Source organism: Pleurodeles waltl, chromosome 11 (genome assembly GCF_031143425.1).
Source record: "Pleurodeles waltl isolate 20211129_DDA chromosome 11, aPleWal1.hap1.20221129, whole genome shotgun sequence".
Lineage (NCBI taxonomy): Eukaryota > Metazoa > Chordata > Amphibia > Caudata > Salamandridae > Pleurodeles > Pleurodeles waltl.
In genome coordinates this window covers 354,467,673-354,490,752 of record NC_090450.1, presented here as the reverse complement: position 1 = coordinate 354,490,752, position 23,080 = coordinate 354,467,673, and the positions used below count along the sequence as shown (strand labels likewise).

At 45.1% G+C, this 23,080-nt stretch overlaps 1 protein-coding gene across 2 annotated transcripts in view; it reads left to right on the top strand.

Moving 5' to 3' along the window:
* The window catches only part of CROCC2 (ciliary rootlet coiled-coil, rootletin family member 2), an 878,259-nt gene that overhangs the window by 538,682 nt on the left and 316,497 nt on the right, over positions 1-23,080 (top strand). For both annotated transcript variants that reach the window (XM_069213663.1, XM_069213664.1), the window contains one exon: positions 4,495-4,662. In XM_069213663.1, the coding sequence (XP_069069764.1) occupies positions 4,495-4,662 (168 nt within the window). The remainder of the gene's footprint in view (positions 1-4,494; positions 4,663-23,080) is intronic.

Genomic DNA, 23,080 nt, shown 5'->3' with positions numbered 1-23,080 from the left:
TTAACATTTATCTGCAGACCTGTGCAGAGTAGATTCCTTTTTCACAGTTCCGGTTTTCCTGTGACACCCTAGGTAGTTAGGCCTGTGCTGGTTTTGACTGTGTATTTTCACAGGAAACGGCACATCTACATGTTGCTCCTTTCCTCCACCCCCGCCTTCTCCACTCCCTTTTCCCAACTTCTGTGTCTGTTCCATTATACACTTTTACCCACGAGTCCCTTCCATTGCATCTATCCAATGCCTTTGGCTTCAGTCCTCAGCGTATCCCCCTCCTTCCAGCCTTAACTCTCCATTCATTCCTGAGACCTCCTCTCCTCCTTTGATTTATACTTTGACACTTATCTTCACATCAAATTCTGTCCTGTACGTCATCAAAACATTTCTACCTTTATCCACAGTATTCCCATCGGCTCCCAGCCTCCAGCTGTTCGTTTTTAATTGACACCAACCCTCTACTGTTGTCCAACCTACAATTGGGCTTAGGGGTTGCAGACCTTTAAAAATAACAATCAGCATATGTTAAGTTTTAGTTTACGAAAGGAGAGATGTTCTGTTGTCATTAGCCGCACTACTGTGGATGCTCAGCAGCACTTGATAACTCTGCGCTTGCTTACTAGTGATCTGTTGAACAGTTCCTGTTCTTTCAGGATGTTTATCAAAGTTGGATAGAGCTTTTCTGAAATTCCAGTTTTATAAAAACCACTGAACTTTATTAAGTCAACTGGGCTACAGTTGAGTCCTGTGGCCTAGGAAATGGGAGTTGAGGAATCTTAACTTACGTTTAGTGCAGAATCAACAGCCATAGAGGGCATTGATGGTAATTTCTCTGCCGAGAGCGTGAGTATTTTCTTTCAGCAATCATAAGGCAGCAGAGTGAGCAAGCCTCGTTAGTACATCCCAAAGGTCACCTGTGGTTTATAAATCTCTGTATAATTTATAAGCAGAGAAAGCCTGTCACATACACAGCAGGCGTCAGCGAGACAGTCTCTGTAATTCAACAGTGGACTTATAGTTATGGCTCTTGCAGTTAAAACATGAGAAGATATTTGTAACATCTCTCAAAGAACATTGAATGTACAGCTAAGCAGTTGATGGTCCTGGCATTCCCATTATTTGCCCATGTGTCGCATTCTAGGTAATGTTTGAACCGGAATGTAATATCAGGACTACAAGATTCCGAGTCTGTGGTGGCCTCATCTGTGCCATCTTCCACATGCCTTCCATTCTCCCAACCTGACACTGCCAAGTATTTGTCTCAAAAAACAAGTTTGCTGAGACTTAAAAAAAAAATAAAAAAAATGTGTCATGCCTCACATGACTGAGGGATGGTAGTTCATCTTCAGGGGAAAGATCGGCCAGAACAAGTTGAAATATGATAGTGCACCATCAGGCAAGAAAGTGGAAACTATAATATTCTGAAAAGGTGCATGGATGGAAGGAAGCAGGGGAAAGGAATTTGGGGCCAGATGTAGCAAAGGGTTTTAACCGTTCTGTGTCTATGGGAAAATGTGTTCGTACATATGGCCCTTGGTTTTTCTCTCAGAGATAGCCATAATAATTCATTAAAAACACAATTTAAAAATGGGTGGAAACTAAGGCCTTTTGACCTCAAGTTCACTCTGAGATTTTTGACAGACTTGTTTTGGGCAAAATACAAAGGTCGCAGTGTTCTATAGTTCAGTAATCCTGTTGTCTCTTTCCCACTCTGTGTATGGGTCTGCGCTTTTGTGCGTGCACAGTTGCACACGCATGTTCCTCATCTTCATTATATGTCTAAATATTCATTAGGGCCACCATTTGCTAGTGTGTGATTATTATGCTCTATTAATTATGGCATGTATATTGGTCTCTTTTGTTCTCTGTGCACCTCTGAATGGCTGCAATTAATGAGGGTGTGGACGTTGAATTTTATTGGGGCACACAATTCCCATTTCAAGGGTACTCTTGACAATCTTAATGCATAGGTTTTTATGCTTATTTGCTTTCAATTATAATTGTGTTTCCTTTCACTGATAAGCCAGAGCTCCAGATTATAATTGTTTTGAGAGCCAACCCCCCTAAAAAAAGTTCACCTGGGTGCTAATGTTGAAATTTCTCTCAACTTCTTGGTCCCCTTTTGGCATAGATACTTCCCAGTTTCTTTTAATTGATCTCCCCAAGTGCACACGAAAACAATCAATGAAACTTGGTCTATGATGATTATCTTATCTTATATAGCTGATACTTTGTGATTGCTAGAGACAGCTGCCTGGCTACATAATACATTTTATTAATTGAATTGGCCTTTGCAGTGTGATGTTATCTTAAGATTTAGAACACGAAGGCTCGGGAGGAGGTAATTAGATGATTTCTCAGAAACAAACAGCTGTACTCGTAGCAGGTATTGCCTGAATCTAGGAGATCAATTTTGTGTTATTGTGGTATGAATTGATGCTTGCATAAATAGCAATTTCAAAAAGTAAACGTTCATTAGGCTAAAAACAGGTAGATAGGAAAGTTATTAGGGTTGGGGCATAGTTAGGCAGTGTGGCATGTCACAGACCTGTACCTATGAGTGATTCTTGGAAAAGTCTGCCACTGATCACTCCTTACTAGATCTATAGTGGACGTCTCTGATTTTAAAGGTCAACTCCTTATGTACGAAGGCATTATTTATTAATTATAGTTCAACTTTTATCTGTTTATTTTGTTACTTCTCTCGAACATTCACGTTTGTAAATATTTATTAAAAGTTAAATGTACGTACTATTTTTAGAACTGACGTGAAAACAAATCTGTTTTATTGAACTATTGTTTACAATATACAGAGTTGGCTTTGGTTCAAACCCTTCACACATTGGGGGTCATTACGACCCTGGCGGCCGGCGGTATGTTGGCGGTAACACAGCCAACAGGCTGGCGTTGTTCCGCCAGCAATTATGACCATGGCGGAATTGCCACTGCCATACCGCCGGCCCCTCCATTTTCCCGCCAGGATTCCGCCTGGCGGTCATAATCCCCAGGGCAGCGGTGCAAGCACCGCTGCCCTGGGGATTTTGATTCCCCGACCGCCGGCCTGTCCATCACGGTACACACCGCCATGGAAAGGCTGGCGGTAAGGGGACTTGGGGGGCCCCTGCACTGCCCATGCACTTGGCATGGGCAGTGCAGGGGGCCCCAGGCATAGACCCGTGGCGCATTTCACTGCCCGAATTTCGGGCAGTGAAATGCGCGACGGGTGCTACTGCACCTGCTGCACGTCAGCATTGCCGCCGGCTCTATTACGAGCTGGCTCAATGTTGATGTGACATTTCCGCTGGGCCAGCGGACGGTAACACTGTTACCGTCCGCTGGGCCAGCGGAAATGTCATAATAGGGAGACAGAAATACCGCCGGCAATGGCGGTATTCTGTCTCCCTCGGCCTCGGCGGTCTTTTGAAAAGACCGCCGAGGTCGTAATGACCCCCATTGTGTTGTTTAAGTCAGCTACCCTGGGCCATTACTTTGAGACCGCATTAGTCACATCTTGGATAACTGCAACAGTGCATTAATTTCTCACCTTCCGCTGTTTGCTTTTTGAGATACCATTGCACCTCCTAAGAAGTGGGTCCCCCTTGCAGTGCACGAGGGAGTATTTTATATCTGAAAAGTACACTCCATCATCACAATTTTTGTCACATTCAATTCTTCATATTTGTTTCAAGCAACATATACTGGTTCATATTACAGTAAAACAAATTAAATACTAGGCTTGCAAATGGCCATCCCTTTTATACTTTCCATGAGAAGAATGACCGTTTGGCGTCACTTTCAACTGCATGAATCCAGCAGACCACTCAGCACACTCTGTAGCAACTCTGCTTCTGCCAGTGGGCTACTGCTTAGATACAAATTCAGCACACCTGGCAGCTTTAGCATTACCTATAGGTCTGCCTAATAACTGAAAATGCAGACAAATCTATTAGCTTTGTCAACGTGTGTTTGTATTTTTTGCCTCTTATCATCCATAACATATACCACTCTTTGTAAATGTTATCGACTTGATCTATTATTGGCCAGAACATCCTAATCTTATTGCTAAGACAGTGTATCTTGTGGATGATCTGAGCTGGTGAAATGTCAGTGGGGGAAGATTGCTGAGAGAACAATGTTCCTGAAAGTGTTGTGGGGCCTAAGACTTTATGTTGTATGTCCTGTACCTTTTTCCCAAGTTACTCATCCAGATGCCAGTGCTTAGACAAAACCGATTTAGTAATAAACATGATAATGGTATGATCATTTTGGTTCATAATATTGTCTCCTTTGACAATGTGTGTCCATTGATGATACAGTGACTGTGCTCTCACACTGATAATGATGTACTCACTGATCCCAGTTTTTAATACTGTGGTCATTAACTTCCATTAAGAACAGTGTGACTGTTGGCCATCATTAATAAGTGAGAAATCATTGAGGAATATCTTGATTTAATTCCACTTATCATTAGTATGGTTTTAATAAGTGTAATTGTTGCAGGTGAAGACGCTTGGTGGGGAGACCAGTAAGTGGAGTCACGAGGTGTCGGAGCTGCAAGCCAGGGTACTCCAGGATGAACAGAAAGAGCAGCAGAGCCGCAGGGAAGCTCTAGAACTAAAGCAGAGAATCATGGAGACAGAGGCTGGACGAGAATCAATTCGCAAAGAGGTAACCATTCATTGACAGCCTGCATGATAGTTGCCCCCAACTTGCCATTTTTTACTTTGAGGCCTCCGTCCTTGAAACTGAAGAGAACTTCTACATTCCTTTTGCATCTGCCCCAGACTTGGGAGGCCTTTCAGATGCGTTCTCACCCACCACCCCCTGCACTCTGTCCAGTGGTAAGAGGAGTATCTCCATCTCTCAATACCTTTGTGTATCCTTACTAGAACCACATTGGCTCTATCCCCATTTGAGAAAGGCAGACGTAAATTATTTTTTTCCCATGCCCTTCAATGTGTACCTGGAACTTTGCACCTAAACTTGTATCAGAGCTTTAGTGATCTTCAAAGCAATGTATTTTTTACAGTGTGCTAAGGATTTTTCACCAAAGATGTCGGGTTCCAAATCATGATCCCCTGCAGGAAGCAGATGTCGGCCATAAACACAGGTGTCATGTGTCATTGATGTCTTAGATCAAAGCTTGATTTAAAGTCACGACAGATGCTCTTTGATGCATCTGAAGGCCATCGGGGAGTGGGAGGCAAAGCTTTGTTGCAGAGCACAGGAAACGAAATCACTGTCACAGTTCAGGTCTTCATTCTTGGTAAGTCTAGTACAAAGTTGTAGGACAAGTCTTAGCACAAACACAAAAAGGCCAGTTGGGAGCCCCCCTCCCCGCTTTGTGCTCAATCCAGGGAGAAATTGCACTGTATGCCCTCTTAAAACAATACTCTGCACCATTTGTCCAGTTCAATCTAATTCCACAGCCGAAGACCATGCACCCTGAGTTTGCCAGTCCATCCCTTACTCTGTGGCAGGTTGACGCCTTCAAGGTGGCAATGCTTCAGATCTTCTGGATGATTTCAGGTCCCTCTCTTGCACCTTCTAGCCCCATAGATTCACCAGGTCACCCAGCCACACTGACTTCCCTGGTCCTAGCTGACCCTATTGGGCCTCTGCCTGGCCCATGCACATGCACCAGGCTTTTCTTCCACTCCTTTGCTGAAGGTCACATATGTTCTTGTCGGGTGAGTGCCAGCCTTGGCTCCAGAGACACCAGCCCTGTATCCATTCACAACACTGACCTTGGATCTGGAGCTGTGTTCAGCTAGCTCTCAATCAGTATCTTGCTATGAAATTTCCAAGGCACAGCCATTGGTATTGGAGGTCTCTTCGAAACTGCCTGCCTTGGCACCAGTATCTTCAGTGACAAGTAACCTTATCGGCTCAGACCCAGATGTTCAGGAACTTCGGATTCTGCACATAGTGGGGATCATGAAAAGGGGATTGGCGGTTTGCTGCCCCTTACTATACAAACGAAGGATTATACCCAGACCTCCAAAATGCACTGGTCTTGATTCTTCGCCAAACATTGAATTGAACTCCTCTTTAGGGTCCCCTGCTGAGGAAAGTGTCTCCTTATTGTAATAAAAGGCATGGCAGCAAAGGTGTTTGAACTGTAGTTGCCAACTATGGTAACTGAGATTCATCTACATACTGAAATTTTGAAACCTAGCCCTTTGTATTCCGAGCCTTTACTGCCCTTCAGTGAAGTCTCGACAGACACTCAGTGGCATGTGCAAAGCCTTGATCTCTCGGTGCTTCCAGTAAGGCACTCCATATCTAAGTGGCACAGGCCGGCTTAGGTCAACCCAGTCTTTTGACTCTCCGCCCATGATCGGAAAGTCATGTAGTGCAGGTTTTGGTACAACAAAGTAAACCCAAATGCCTTTCCTACTGCTCCACCTAATAGAGCGTCTGAACACAATGATGCACCTGGCAAGATAGTGTTCTCCTCCTCCAGTTTCACTTTACGATCTTTGAATGCATTCTGCTGCACAAAGCAAATGGGATCTTCCCCACTCCCCCTTAGGAGTTTCAAAATACATTGCACTGTCAGTCCACAATAAATAGAAAGCAACAATGTACACATTGGGCTGGACTCCACAGTCTATGTAGCCTGTTCTGTGGGAACTAGTGTGGTTATTCATTGCCATGCCTGGAAAGAAAGGTTAGATTGTTGAAGGTCCATGGGGCAGTTGAAATTGTGCCCAAGAAGAACAGGGGCAGTGAGTGTTATTGCTGTTTTGTTTCTACTGCCTAAAAGGATGGTAGACTCAGGCCAATTTTGGATCTGCAGTTCTTGAATACTTTCTTTCAGAAAGGCAAATTCAGAATATTAACTTTGGCCCTGAATCTCTCTGCTGTAGACCGGTGGAGTCTGGATGTTGTCCTTGGACCTGTTGGACTTGTAGGCCACTGTGCATTTTCATGTACTTGCCCTGTAGCCCCAAAAGTGTTTCCTCTGATCCATTGTGGGAAAGGAACAGTTTAAGTTCACCATTCTGCACTTTGTTCTCAACTCTGCTCACCATGTGTAAATAAAGGTGATGGAGGTGATCATGGGCAAGCTAGCAGTTCAGAAGAGCATGTCTTCCCAATTCTGAATGACTGGCTGTTAGTAGTGGGCTTTTCCCTTATATTTGTAGACCACCTGTGAACAGGCTTGTTCTTGTCTTTCTTGGGGTTTTCCCTCAATGAGCCAAAACCCACCTCTGGCTAGTGCAGAAGACTCATTTTATGTGTACAGTTCAGACACACTGGCATTCAAAGCCTTTCCACCCCTGTGGAGCATCCAGGACCTTCAGTATACGATCCATGGTGTCTGCTCAGGTAGTTTTGAAGCTTTTTGGTACGAGCCCTGAGTTTCCTGCTGGTGCTTCAATGGGCTCAGCACTAGGGGTGGGTATCTCATGGATAACATCCTCATGTCAGATGCTGTAGCCCAGGACCTTCAATGATAAATGAAGGAAGCTGATCTAAAGTGTTGTAGGACATTCTCCCTATCCTATCTAGAGCTCACAGTGGTGGTGAATGCTTGAACTGTGAGCTGCATAGCCAGCAGCACAAGGTTAGATCAGTGGCCTTGGTTCTCCACTGAAACAGAGGCATCACATCATCCTTCTGGAACTGTGTGCCATCAGCTGGTTGTCATGACCTTTCTGCACTCCATCAGAGGCAGCCCTGTGTAGTTTTGATGGACAACATATGGTACATTAAAAAGGAGGGGATGGTGTGGTCATGTATGCTGGGCCAATAGGTGCCAACATTTTTGCTGTTTGGAACTTCAAGGGATTTCCCTGATGGCCAATAATCTAGCCGGATTCCTGACCTGCTAGGTGGATGAGCTCAACAGATACCATATAGCTATTTTTGACATTGACACCTGGAGATATTTCAAGGCATTTCTATTTCCTCCCTCTGGAGCGCCCTCTGGAAGATCTTTTTGGTGCTGTTGAAAATGCTCATGTTAATCTTTTTTCTCTCTAAACTTCCAGTGTAAAATTTCCCCTGGGGACAGGTTCTACCTTCCACGGGATTCTGGTCTCCTTTGTGGGTTTATGCCTCTGCTCCTGCTTCATTGAGTTCTGAAGAAGGGCAGGCGGGACTGGGCTTAGCCGATCCTGATAGCCTGGACCCGGCTTGAAAGGTCTTGTATTCCAACCTGCTGAATCTGAGCATGTAGACCCCCACACCGCTCTTCCAATAACAGGGCAGAGTTTACACCCGAACCTCCCTAACTTATATCTCCATGCATGGATATTGAGTAGAACCTGCTGAGCTGATTCAATCTACCTGAGAAGGTGGTGCACATTATCTTGATGGCTTGCCACCTTCCACAAACTCATCTGTTCTGGGCAGTGGTCAAAGTTTGTGGTTTGGTGCAAGAACCATTGTGTTGATCAATTGCAGACTAAACTTTCTGATTTTATTGTTTTTCTAGTCTCTGGCCCAGCAAGAATTTGCTGTGGGCACTGTCAAAGGTTCTCTTTTGCCCCCTTTCTGCCTGTTTGCCTCTTTAGCCATCCCTCTTTTAAGCTACCAGTTGTGATGCATTTTTTTTTTTTTTTTTTTTTAAAGAGTTTTATATAATTTTCCTCATGGGCGTTATGTCACAGTGTGACCTTAATTTGTTTTTTACCTTAATAAGCACGCTGTTCGAGCTTCAGCACAGATGTTTGTTGATGTTATTAACTCTTAGATAAGATTGTCAACTTTGCAATGAGTATAATTAACGGAACATCACCATTACGTTTTGGCTACATGTACATGAACACAGCATATCAAAAATGCAAGTACAACTGTCAGTGGGTACTTCTTGAATCATCACCTTGCTACTAAAAGGTTGCAGAGTGTTGGAAACAACTGCTTTCAAACTACAATAAAAATTGTCAGGAGCGCATAAAAAAAGTATTCAAGATCAATAGTTACGGGAAATTAAAAAAACAAAAGAAAGTATTCAAGATCAATAGTTACGGGAAATTAAAAAAAAAAAAAGAAAAAAGGTCAGAAATGTCATAATTCACCGAAAGGTCTTATTTATTCTGCCCTGTGTTTACTGACACTACAAAAAGACACACCGCAGCCTATTCCAAACGAAATTGCGACACACGTAATGCCATACTCCTGGAATTCACTGCATAATGAGCACAACCGTTAATGGACATTCTTGAGCTGTTTTTCCGTACCAGACTCAATATTGCTGGTCTAGCTCATAGTAAACTTATAACTGATATCATTTCCTTGCAGTACCGTTATTCTTCTAAGCTTTAGTGGCTCTTAATAGCCTTTAAAAATTCATATTGATGAAACACGTGTTGGCTGTTCCTGATATCCATCATAACTCTTGTTTTCTGTTATACACTTCTAACCACAGATTCCTCACCTTTTGAATTGAAAAGAAAGTCTCTGTTGTTGAAAAGATCCCGCCTTGCTCAGGCCAGGCCCCAGACAAACACCAGGGTGTTGGAGACTGCATTGTGAGAGGGCAGGCACAGCCCATTCAGGTGTATGGGACCACTCCTCCCACCACTCTAGAACAGATGGCTCATCAGGATATGCAGGTTCTACTCGAGCTCCCTTTGTCTCACTGTCTAGAGGGGATTGACAAACAAAGAGCCCAACTGTCAAACTGACCCAGACAGGCAATTCAAAAACAGAATGGTTTAAGCAAGAAAGTACCTACTTTTAAAAAGTGGCATTTTCAAACTAATAATCTAAAAACCAACTTCACTAAAAGATGTATTTTTAAACTATGAGTTCAGAGACCCCAAACTCCACAGTTCTATCTGCTCTCAAAGGGAATTTGCACTTTAATAATATTTAAAAGCAGCCCCCGTGTTAACCTATGAGAGAGATGGGCCTTGAAACAGTGAAGACTGAATTTAGCAGTTTTTCAATGTTAGGACATGTAACACACATCAGTACATGTCCCACCTTTAACATACACTGCACCCTGCCCATGGGGCTACCTAGGGCCTACCGTAGGGGTGCCTTGCATGTATGAAAATGGAAGGTTTAGGCCTGGTAAGTGGGTACACTTGCCAGGTCGAACTGGCAATGCACGATTGCACTCATAGACACTGCAGTGGCAGGTCTGAGGCATGTTTGTAAGGCTACACATGTGGGTGGCACAACTAGTGCTGCAGGCCCACTAAAAGCATTTGATTTAGAGGCCCAGGGCACCTCTAGTGCACTTTACTAGGGACATACTAGTAAATCAAATATGCCAATCTGGGCTAAACCAATCACCAATACAATTTACACAAAGAGCATGTGCACTTTAGCACTGGTTAGCAGTGGTAAAGTGCCCAGAGTCCTAAAGCCAACAAAAACTGGTCAGAAGAAAATAGGAGGAAGAAGGCAAAAAGTTTAGGGATGACCCTGCAAAAAGGACCATTTCCAACACCTCTCAATTTTGCTCCCAAAGTCGGTCGACCTCGGATCCCATCCCATACCTTACGCTAGCACAACCAGATTTTCTGGGGCTGTCTGCGACACCGAGGTAGTTCAAAGAGTTCAGTAAGCCATACACCAATTTTCTGCATTGTAACTGACTTGTGCTTTCAGGCCCCAAGAAGCCGAGGAACCTTCTTTCTGGGATACAATCAGTGGGTTCACCCTCTGAGCCACTTGGACCCTCCAAATCCACCAGTGGGCCTCCCCCTGCTTCTGCACCAATTCCACTGCCGGCACCACACCAGTTCCCGGAGCCTCTGCGCTGATACTGACTCCATCGATGCCTGAGGATGAGGAGCCCATTGCATTTTCTGAATCTGACTTGGCACCGTTATGACCCCGACAGAGGCTGTGCTTGATTTCAGTCAAAGCATAACTTCAGTACTTGACTTAAGACCTTCACAAGGAAGAACACATACATTGCATTCCTTATTTGGTATGGATTTGGACAGCGATAATGATGCAGGTGATGAGGTATGGCAACCATACCACAAGAAAAATTGGTATGATGCCCTCCAAGAAGCCAATGGCCTTGACATTCCCCCTGAGTTGGGATTCCTCTCACCCCCAGGACCTGCCGCTGAGGAGAGTGCATCTTATCCAGTGGTAACCAGTAGAGCAGCCAAAGTTATTGACCTTCAGCTTCTCATCTTGGAGGTCAAAACGAATGTTTTGACGGAAGTGCTCCTGCCGGGGCAAACCTCTACTGAGCCCCGGCCAGCCTTGAATGAGGCATTCACAGATACTTTCTTAGGGGCTTGGGCCAAACCTTGCTCTTTCTCCACTAGTCAGTCTCCAGGTTGTAAGACAATACCGCACTGCCCCAGGGAACCCTGCATTTTTATTTCAGCACCTATCCCCTGAAAGCTTGGTGGTGCTGGTGTTTATTAGTCTGGCAAACATGAAATCTTTCTAACTACTCCTCCCAATAAGAACTCCAAATGCATGGACACCTTTGGGAAGAGGATTTTTTTCTTCCACCAGCTTGCCCTCAGGTCTGTGAATGGCAGTTTCCTTCTGGGCTGCTATTCCCATGCTTTTAGGGATTCGGTGGCTCAGATCCTCCCAGGTGTTCTGGAAGATTTCCAGCCTGTTCTGACCCAAGTCATACAGATGGTCAGGAGGCAGCAAAGTTCACAATTCGCTGTGACTTGGATACCTTTGTTTCCATCAGGTGAGCCATTGACACCAGCATTGCCATTTGCCATCCCATCTGGCCGCACACTTCCTGGGCTTACCTGCCCTACTTTGCCATCTGCATCAGCTCTACAATTCCTTTTGCGTTTCAGCAGAGGCACACCATACTGACATCCAATTGTGCCTCGGCAAGGTGCCCAGCAGCGTCACCCACTGCCCCTGTGGTCAGCAATTCACTCAATCCACTGCCGCCCCAAGAGCCCCACCTGCCAAACCCTTTTGTGTGCCTATTGTTGTGCACAGCCACCTGTTTGAAGGCAGGATCCCATGATTCTTGCCGGGCTGGCAGGCCATAACATTGATTTTTTTTTTTTAAACAAAAATAGTTTTTTATTGCCATTTTCGTTGTGAAACAGCAATGATCAAAACATCAGCAGTTAGGAGCTCATATATCAACAGATAGTTCAGCAGCTGCAGCAAGAGAAATAGTATCTTCATAGTAAGACAGTATATCATAAAGCACAATGAAGCATCTCAATGGACGAATGTTAAACAAATTTCTAAATTTCAAGGTGCAGTCCCCAACAGAGGGAAGTGGGTCAGGGAAGCGCAGTCCTCTAGTGAACGCTTCAAAAACTTAATCTGTTCTGCAGGGATGATCGGAACCGAAATGCAGAGCTTAAACCAATTTAAAAAACTCTCTGGCAAACTGGGAACCTGGGGTGGCCAATGAGGCCAATTATCCTGGTACAGTAGCCGAGGGGACGCAACAGAAAGGGGAGAGACATGTGGGTGAGCTTGTCACAAGGCATCTGCAAGCAATAGAAAAGTGGGAGGGCCCTCTCTGGAACTCCAGTCTCTAGGGCGTCCAGAGGGAATGAGAGGCCCACGTGCACGACGAGCACCAGCACCACACCCCTAAGGCGCCTCACGGTTAGTTATTTGGCAGCCAAGGCATCTAGCAGCAGATCCCTGGTACATATGGCGATCTAGGTCTGTGGTCTTGTGAGGGTATCCACAAGGACATATTATTGATCCTACCCTTTCTGGGCAATCCGCCGCACTGTGCACCATCTCCAGACCAACTGACAGAGGGCCATCTCTCCTTTTTACAGTAGGAAGTGCAAGCCCTTTTTACCAAAGGGCTATTGAAAGGGGCTATTGAGAGGGTGCCTGCAACAGCAGTGGGCCGTGGTTATTACTCCTGCAATGTCCTGGTGCCCAAGAAGGATGGAGGCCCTTTCCCTATTTTATACCTGCACCCTTTCGATGTCATCCTCTGGATAGACAAATTCAATATGCTCACTTTGGCCCAGGTCTTGTCTGCCCTGGACCCTGGAGACTGGATGGTGAGTTGAACCTCCAGGACCCCTTTTTTCCATATATCCATCCTGCAGGCCCATTTGTACTAACTGTAGTTCAATGAGACAGAAGCATTTTCAGTTTGCTGTGCTCTCCTTTGTTCGCACCAATGCCCTTTGGATGTTCATGAAAGTGAAGGCTATGGTGGCACCACATCTTCAGAGGTGAGGGGTCCCAGTCTTTCCCTACCTCGAAGACAGGCTGTTAAAGGTGGGCTCGCCCCAGGCCGTTAACCACCACCTCCAGACTACATCGAAACTCCTGTCGTCCTTTGAATTCAATATCAATGTGCCAGACTCAAACTTGACTCCTTCGCAGACGCTCCTTTCATTGGAGTAGCCCTGGACACGGTTGGGTCTAGCGCCCCCCCTCCCCAGAAAAGAGAGTCCAGGACATTCAGGATATAATCATGATCTTTTAGCCTCTGTCCTGGATTTCAGGGAGGTGGACTCTGAGGCTGCTGGGAATGATGGCCTCCTGCTAGTCAAGCAAACCAGGTGACACAGGGGAGCCTGAAGTTTCTGTGGGCCCAAAATCAAGGGGACCTCTCCCAACGTGTCCAGGTTTCAAAACAGACTGCAAATGATCTGCATTAGTGGTTACTGGACAGTGAATGAGTCAGCGGCAGACCTCTCTACCTATCCCAACCAAAGTTGACAGTGTTAACTGATACGTCCCTTCTGGGTGGGGGTGACCATCTTGGAGAGGTGGAGATAAAAGGATCTTTGAATGTCACAGCAGATGAGCTCAGCTGTCAACCCTTGACGAATAACAAGTGCCAGTTACACCCAGAGGTGGGCCAATGTATTTTCGGTGAATAAAGAGAACCGTGATCTGCTCGGCACCACCAACAACATACAATGTCAGCAGTTCTATGTGTTGGAGTTTCTAAGGTGTCATTTGCTACGAGACACGTTTTTTCTAGGGTGGACTCAGGACTTATGTATGCCCTCCTGCCTATACTTGTTGTACCCCGAATTCTTAAGAAGATTCTGACCTACAGGACCTAAATCATCCTAGTGGCCCTAGCATGGGCACGGAGAGGATGGGATCCAGAGCTCCTGGGCTTGAGCACCTGTCCTCCAATTAGCCTGACCCTCAGGAAGGACTTGCTTTTGCAACAATGCAACAGGGTTCTTCATCGGGCCTTCATAATCTCCACCTTCATGCATGGAAATTGAGCAGTGACAGCTGATCACCTTTGACCTTACTCCAGAGCTGGTTGATATCATCTTGGCAGCCAGGAGTTCCTTGACAAAAGCTGTATACTCCTTTTGTTAAGCAAATTAGTATTTTTGTGTGGCTCACACCAGTTATTTGACGTCTGTTGTTTGTTTTGTCTCTCGCCTGGCAAGGTGAATTGTATCTTTCGGCTCTTTCCACCTTTTGTGGTTGCAGAAGCAGCCCTCATTGTTTAAAAAAACAGTTGTGATGAATGTTTTTTAAAAGTCTCCATCACTTGTTTCTTCCCTCTCCTTTTGTCATGCCACCGTGGGACCTTAGCTTGGTCCTCACATATTTTATGTGGACTCCCTTTGAGCCTTTTTTCAGCTGTCCTTTTCAGCTTCTTACCTTCAAGACCGTGTTCCTTGTTGCCATAACATCAGCTCGGCAAGTGAGTGAGCTGCAGAGCCTGTGTCAGTCTGCCATATGCCACTTTCTTCCCATACAAATTGGTTCTGCAGGTGCGAGCCTCCTTCTTGCCTAAAGTTGTGACACCATTCCTCATTGTCCAAACCATCGCCCTGTGAAGTTCTATACTCTGCCTCACCTCTCCAAGGAAGAGGAGAGATTCCATCAATTGGACCCCAAAAGAGCTTGGAGTTTTTACATTGATCATACCAAAGAACACCTTGTGGTGTGAAAAAAGGCAAGGTGGTTGCGATGAGGACCATCTCCCGTTGGATCATACTCTGAATCAAGATATGCTAGGCAGTGACCATAAAGCAGCCTCCAGAAGGTCTGCAAACTCATTCCACCAGGGCCAAAGCTGCTGCCACTGCACTGGCATGCAGAGTTCCTGTCCTGGATATCTGCCAGGCGGCTATGTGGGGGCCACTTCATAAGCTTACAAGGTACTATTGTCTGGACAGCCAGGATTGCCGAAAGGGGCATTTTGTCTGTTCGGTCCTATGGGATTTTTTGGTGTAGCCAATTCAGACCCACCTTCTAATAGCTAAAGTTCTGTATCTATTCAAATGGTGAGGGATCTGCAGTTGGAAGTCTCTTTCAGATGAAAAGGTTACTTACCTTCGATAATAAACTTTCTGATAGAAACACTATCTAACCACAGATTCCTCACCGACCATCCCATCCTCCCAGTTCTGTGGATTGGGCTATACCCAATAATAAGATCCCAAAACTAGAAATCCACACATTGGTAAAAGCCAATTTGTTTTTTGGGGCTCTGATTCTGAAGTGTGAACTTCCTAGAAAATAACAGACAATAGCGCCCTGAATAGTGTCTATATGGGCCCTACATATCATTGGTAAGGAGTTACACAGTGCCACTCACTCGGCACGCAAAAGTGCTGCTTAAAAAATGTCCAGATCCAGTCTGATTGGGTGGATAATCAGTGCTTAGTCTCTACCAGAAGAGGGTTACTGAAGATAAGTACCGCATCTTCACTTGGTAGGGATATTGTACTGCTGGTCATATATGACAAAAGAATTATATGCATCAAGACTTGTATGTACACCTTATACGTATACTGTATATACATAGTTAGATGTCCCTAACACCTCAACATACTGGATGATGGTTTACCTACCTCACTTTTGATTGTAACATTGGACTATTCTTGGATTCTAAATGCTATAAATAAGACCTTCTGTCCAAATACACAATTTCTGACTGTTGTGATAATCCTTGATGCTATTGATCTTTTATATTTTTTGGTGTGCTCCAGAGAATTTTCGTTTGACGCTTAAGGTTGTCTTCCTCATGCCATGTTAGTGAGCGTCGGGTGCTGTCAGTGCAACCAACCAATGCCACCTTCTTTCTGGACCAGCTTGTGCTTCAGCTTGGGCGTCCTTTCGGCCTATGGTGTTACCCTTTCATGTGGGGCTGTCTATCACGCAGTCCATATTCTTCTCTCTGCTACATACATCTAAGGAAGAGGAGAGACTTCACAGGGTGGACTTAGGAGAGAGCACTTAGCTTTTATATTGATCGGACCAATCAGCACAGGGTAGATGACCAACTTTTGTGGGGAATGACAAACCAGAAACAGACCTTGTTGAGATGTATTCCTGTCTGTATACAATGTGCTATGCCTTGCCTCAAAAGAACCATCCTGTGGGTTCATTTTACCAGAGCGGCACTACAGCCTTTGCCAGTGGTGTTATGGTGCTGGACATCTGCCAAGCGGCTCAATGGGCATTTGTCCACACCTTCACCAGGCAGTACTGTCTTGAGCCGTAGGCTCACAGAGAGGGTTCTTTTGTCCATCCTGTCCTGAAGGATGTTTGGGTGTGAAGCCCACTCCTCAGACCCTCATACTTTTGAGAGATGCTGTTTTGGTATTTAGAAAATGGTTAGAAGTGTATACTTTCAGTAACTCTTTCTGGTACTCACTTTCACCATCTTCCCTATACATTGGAGGGGAGCTCTAGATGTTGGTAATGTTCCACGTCAAATGGTGCACACTGTTACCATTTCCAATCTGTCACTGACACTCTAAGTCTAAAGGTGTGGAATGCTTTGCTAACAACTGACATCAGCACACAGGGGTGGTACCGAAGTATGGCCCGCACCATCACTTGAGGGTGAGGTGAGGCTGCTGGGAAGTCTGATTGTACCACCTATAAGCACAAGGGAGTAATTGCTGGAATTGTTTCTGGATCTTGTTTGCACTTGGGGTAAGCCAAAAGGTGTAGACTTTGCAGCTTTATAGAGTATCTTCCAGAGAAGGTAAGTAATTTGTTCTTCAGTGATCTTGTTCATCATCTAACTACCTTATAAACAACTTTTAGTTCATTAAACAAATATTAATTTTAAATTACTGAATGTTTTCCATTTCTAATCTTTTCCTCCATCTTGCTCTAAATATGCTTTCCTTCTTTCCATTAAGTTTCCTAATATTCACTCGTATTTCTGTATTAGTAAGTTCCCTATGTTCTGTGATATTATTGGATCAACACAAGAGAACTCTTGTACATAGAATAGGTAATCTTTTTTTTCTTTAAATTAAAGTCACAGACACCATGTCTTGCCTAATATAGTAGAGTAACAGAATATATGTGAGTAATCCTAGCAGAATTATTTTCTTCTCTCGTACTCCAACTCTGCTTATGGATTGCTTGCCCTGTTGTTGCCATAGTCTCATCCTAAAATAGGTGAGAAATAGCTCATGATGGTGTTCCAACAAATGTGTGTAGTGTGTGTATGACTATTATTTAAATTGATTGTTCACTGCAATGAGCAAGGTATTTTAGCATGTTTATGTTGTAGCTACATGTTGCCTTCAGTCCCCTTCCAATCATGTTTGGCCTGTTGGTGCTAAATAGGATTCATTGATGGCTCATAAGCAGATACACTGGGTGTAAGGAAATGCCTCCTTGGCATGGTTACCCCCTGACTTTTTGCCTCTGCTGATGCTAAGTTTTGATTTGAAAGTGTGCTGAGGCCTGCTAACCAGGCCCCAGCACCAGTGTTCTTTCCCTAACCTGTACTTTTGTTTCCACAATTGGCACACCCTGGCATCCAGGTAAGTCCCTTGTAACTGGTACCACTGGTACCAAGGGCCCTGATGCCAGGGAAGGTCTCTAAGGGCTGCAGCATATCTTATGCCACCCTGAGGACCCCTCACTCAGCACAGACACACTACTTGCCAGCTTGTGTGTGCTGGTGAGGACAAAACGAGTAAGTCGACATGGCACTCCCCTCAGGGTGCCATGGCAACCTCACACTGCCTATGCAGTATAGATAAGTCACCCCTCTAGCAGGCCTTACAGCCCTAAGGCAGAGTGCACTATATACCATAGGTGAGGGCACCAGTGCATGAGCACTGTGCCCCTACAGTGTCTAAGCAAAACCTTAGACATTGTAAGTGCAGGGTAGCCATAAGAGTATATGGTCTGGGAGTCTGTCATGCACGAACTCCACAGCACCATAATGGCTACACTGAAAACTGGGAAGTTTGGTATCAATGATGCCAGTGTACATTTTATTGTAACATACACCCCAGAGGGCACCTTAGAGGTGCCCCCTGAAACCTTAACCAACTACCCGTGTAGGCTGACTGGTTTTAGCAGCCTGCCACACTCGAGACATGTTGCTGGCCACATGGGGAGAGTGCCTTTGTCACTCTGTGGCTAGTAACAAAGCCTGTACTGGGTGGAGATGCTTATCACCTCCCCCTTGCAGGAAATGTAACACCTGGCGGTGAGCCTCAAAGGCTCACCCCCTTTGTTACAGCACCCCAGGGCTTTCCAGCTAGTGGAGTTGCCCGCCCCCTCCGGCCACGGCCCCACTTTTGATGGCAAGGCCGGAGGAGATAATGAGAAAAACAAGGAGGAGTCACTGGCCAGTCAGGACAGCCCCTAAGGCAACCTGAGCTGAGGTGACTCTGACTTTTAGAAATCCTCCATCTTGCAGATGGGGATTTCCCCCAATAGGGATAGGAATGGGACCTCCTCCCCTTGGGAGGAGGCACAAAGAGGGTGTAGCCACCCTCAGGGCTAGTAGCCATTGGCTACTGCCCTCCCAGACCTAAACACACCCCTAAATTCTGTATTTAGGGGGCTCCCCTGAACCTAGGAACTCAGATTCCTGCAACCTAAGAAGAAGAGGATTGCTGAGCTGAAAAACCCTGCAGAGAAGACGGAGACACCAACTGCTTTGGCCCCAGCTCTACCGGCCTGTCTCCCCACTTCTAAAGACACTGCTCCAGCGACACTTTCCCCAGGACCAGCGACCTCTGAATCCTCAGAGGACTGCCCTGCTCTAGAAGGACCAAGAAACTCCCGAGGACAGCTGCCCTGTTCACCCACAACTGCAACTTTGTTTCAAAGGAGCAACTTTAAAACAACTGCGTTTCCCGCCTGAAGCATGAGACTTGCTACTCTGCACCCGACGCCCCCAGCTCGACTTGTGGAGAAACAACACTTCAGGGAGGACTCCCCGGCGACTGCGAGACCGTGAGTAGCCAGAGTTGCCCCCCCTGAGCCCCCACAGCGACGCCTGCAGAGGGAATCCCGAGGCTCCCCCTGACCGCGACTGCCTGACTCCCAGATCCCGACGCCTGGAAAAGACTCTGCACCCGCAGCCCCCAGGACCAGAAAGATTGGAACTCCAGTGCAGGAGTGACCCCCAGGAGGCCCTCTCCCTTGCCTAGGTGGTGGCTACCCCGAGGAGCCCCCCCTCTTGCCTGCCTGCATTGCTGAAGAGACCCCTTGGTCTCCCATTGATTTCTATTGGAAACCCGAAGTGTGTTTGCACACTGCACCCGGCCGCCACCGTGCTGCTGAGGGTGTACTTTCTGTGTGGACTTGTGTCCCCCCCGGTGCCCTACAAAACCCCCGTGGTCTGCCCTCCGAAGACGCGGGTACTTACCTGCTGGCAGACTGGAACCGGGGCACCCCCTTCTCCATTGAAGCCTATGCGTTTTGGGCACCACTTTGACCTCTGCACCTGACCGGCCCTGAGCTGCTGGTGTGGTAACTTTGGGGTTGCTCTGAACCCCCAACGGTGGGCTACTTTGGACCCAAACTTGAACCCCGTAAGTGGTTTACTTACCTGCAAAAACTAACTGACTCTTACTCCCCCCAGGAACTGTTGAAAATTGCAGTGTCTCTAGTTTTAAAATAGCTATATGTGATTTACTTGAAAACTGTGTATGCTATTTTGATTATTCAAAGTTCCTAAAGTACCTACCTGCAATACCTTTCATTTGAAGTATTACATGTAAAATTTGAACCTGTGGTTCTTAAAATATATTTTTCTATACAAAAACCTATTGGCCTGGAATTGTCTTTGAGTGTGTGTTCCTCATTTATTTCTTGTGTATGTACAACAAATGCTTAACACTACTCCTTTGTTAAGCCTACTGCTCGACCACACTACCACAAAATAGAGCATTAGTATTATCTCTTTTTGCCACTATCTTACCTCTAAGGGGAACCCTTGTACTCTGTGCATAATATTCCTTACTTTGAAATAGTGCATACAGAGCCAACTTCCTACACTGGGCTATTGGGATTTTGGTAGCTGTCATACAATCTCTGTGTATAGACATACAGCTAATCCTACCATCTGGTTCAATAGATAGATATTTTCTTTTGAGCGTTTAGAATTCTGACCCACCGTGAGAGGTTAAAAACTCTGTTCTTTTCCAGCATTGTGGAAAAGTATGCTTGATTTGTGCATGTAAAGGGATTGGCACATTCTGCATTCATTGAATCAAAGCTTGCATGAAGAGTGAGGTTCCCATTAATACATTTCTGTTATTTCACTTACTCCATGAATGAATAGGTGATATTGTTCCCAGTGCCTTGGGTTTTAGCAGTCTCTCCTCCATTTGTATTAGACTTGGCTTTTGGTTGCTATAGCCTGATGGAATTACCACATATATTATAATGCTTAGTTTGTTATGGGGTCCTGGCTTTGGAATATATTGGGCCATTAACCCTTGCAACAACTTCCATCTTGCTTACACTTCAAATTGATTCCTTGCTTCAAAAGTCAGTCAGTCAAAAAACGTGATTCTCTGTGCATATCATTCTGGAGTGACTCCTCCTGCATGTCAATTTAGTGGTGACCCGCATGCAGGAAGATACTGTTCCATTGAATGTATTAAGCTATATTTTATTGGAATAATATGCAGTTCTATATTTTTATTTATGTCTGGTAGATATTATGTGGTTACTGTGAGTTGAAGTTATATTAATTTTGGCTACCCAATCCAAGACGGCCAAATCACCTCCTGAATGGTGTCACATCATATTTAGTACAATAAAAGGGAAGGCCATCTTGAGTCCATTGGTGTCACAATTTTTCTGCATTGTTGCTTGCTCACTGGCCTCCATGAACTCTCCTCCTTCTCCAGTTCCTGTAGTTCTCCTGCTCTTCACCTTGCTGTTTGGCCTGGTCAGCTGGAAGATTCTTCCTGGTCTCCTGTTTTTCCCTTCCTGCTGGATTTATTTTGTGGTGTATTGCTAGACATCGAGCTACAATCTGGCAATGCCTCTGGAGGTTAATGGCTGTATCTATGTACCAAGAAGACACTACAAGCTTCACCTAGAAGACCCAATCTTGACAAGTTGTGACACATTCCCATTCAAGAAATGGATTAGGTCCAATAATTACTGACAGCTGTAGAAACCTTAATGCTGCAGGTTCAAATTCTAACCAATAAAAATGCCTTGTTATGTCTGTCCGTTGCTGCTCTGCATCAAGGCTTCTTGAATCCTCCCTTGGCTGAGTTGAAATTTGACTGCAACTCAGGGAGACTGATTACCTTTTTGGACACATACTGTGCACATTTTATATTTGAGCCCCACATTTATGCCTCCAATAGGTCTAAGGTGGGCTTTATTGTCAGCAATACCACAGGAAACACCTTGGCTTGGGCCAGGATCCTAGTTTCAAACGCCAGTCGACTTTTGGACAACTTTCCAGTATTTCTAAAGGAATTAAAAAATGTTTGCCCATCAAGGCATTAAGTACTCTGTTCAAGAGGAAATGTTGGAGCTCAGCCAAATTTCCATGGATCTTCATATTTATATATATTTTCAAGTTCAATTGATTGGATGGACTTCACCTTCTTCAGCTTATTTCAAAATGGATTAAAAGACAAACTCGCTAGAGTTGCTGGACAAGCCTCTCTACAAGATCGTATTCAGCTAACCTTTCAGAAGGGCAATCGCCTTCAGAAAAGGTGAATGGAACGGCGCAAACAATCATTGTTTAAAGCTGCCGTTAGACAATTGTTCAAGACGCCATCAAAGTCTTTCCATCCTGAAGATGAGCCCATGCAGATGGGTCTCAGTAAAAGTCCTTTAATTGAAGAAGAAGAGGCAATGTGGCATAAGCAAGGCTTGTGCCTATACTGTGGTCAGGAAGGTCATCTTCTGAGTTCTTATCTAGTACTCTTGTTCGCCCTTTTTGTGTCTTTCTAGATATTATTTGGATATTGTGAATTTAAATTACATTCATTTTGGCTTGCCAATTCAAAATGGCCGAGACACCTCCAGAATGGTGTCCTTTCCTGCTTGGCACTATAAAAGTAAAGTCCATCTTGAGTCCAGTTGCGTGATAATGGTTTCTGCCTCATAACCTCATTTGCTGCGCTCTCTGTTAGTCTATTGATAAATATGTGGTGGATAAGTGGGCCCTCTGAAAGTGCACATTTTTGGAAGCATCTCTTTGGGTCCCTCATCACTGTTACTTTCTCCTGTTCCATATTACTCTTATCCAAGATCCCAACCCCTGCCCATTTGGAGCAACCCACTGACCAATACTGCATTGGACGGTCTTCATTCTGAAAAGGTCTTTGTGCAGTAGGTGGGTCACTTGGTGAAATATATGGTCCAGGTCACATTGCTTTACATAAATCAAAATGTTGTGTTTGTTTTGGGAGAGTTCTCTCTTTAATGTTAAATGAGCTCAGTTTTGAACTGTAGGTTAGGTATAGATGTATTGGTCTTGGAAGCTATGAAGTGCTTGTGTGCAAGTATACATGTAGATTTATGAGGAAACCCCTCACCAACCCCGAACTATAAGAACATTTTAATAAACCACAGACATTTAGAAGACACATTTTAACTCTCTCACTGAAGCAACTTCAAAGTGCCCCCCCTCCCCCTGCCCCCCCCCCCCCCGGTGAAAACATTTGGTTTGTGGAGCTATGCACTTTCTCCTATTCAAACTTCCATGCCAATAATGCTTAAAAGTAAAGGTCCCATACAACCTCTCCTGTCCTGAGAGTGATTTGCTCCTTCTCGCCCCACGTGCCCATCTCCCAATACTTGCTATGAATTATAAGCAGTCCAATACTCTGTGTCTCCTGCATATGCAGACTCATGTCCTCCCGCTCTCTTGGGAACCAGGAGCGAAACTGGTATCTTGTAGTGGGGAAATAATGGCTTTCCGCTCGATATTCATCACATCACTTCTGCTGTTCAT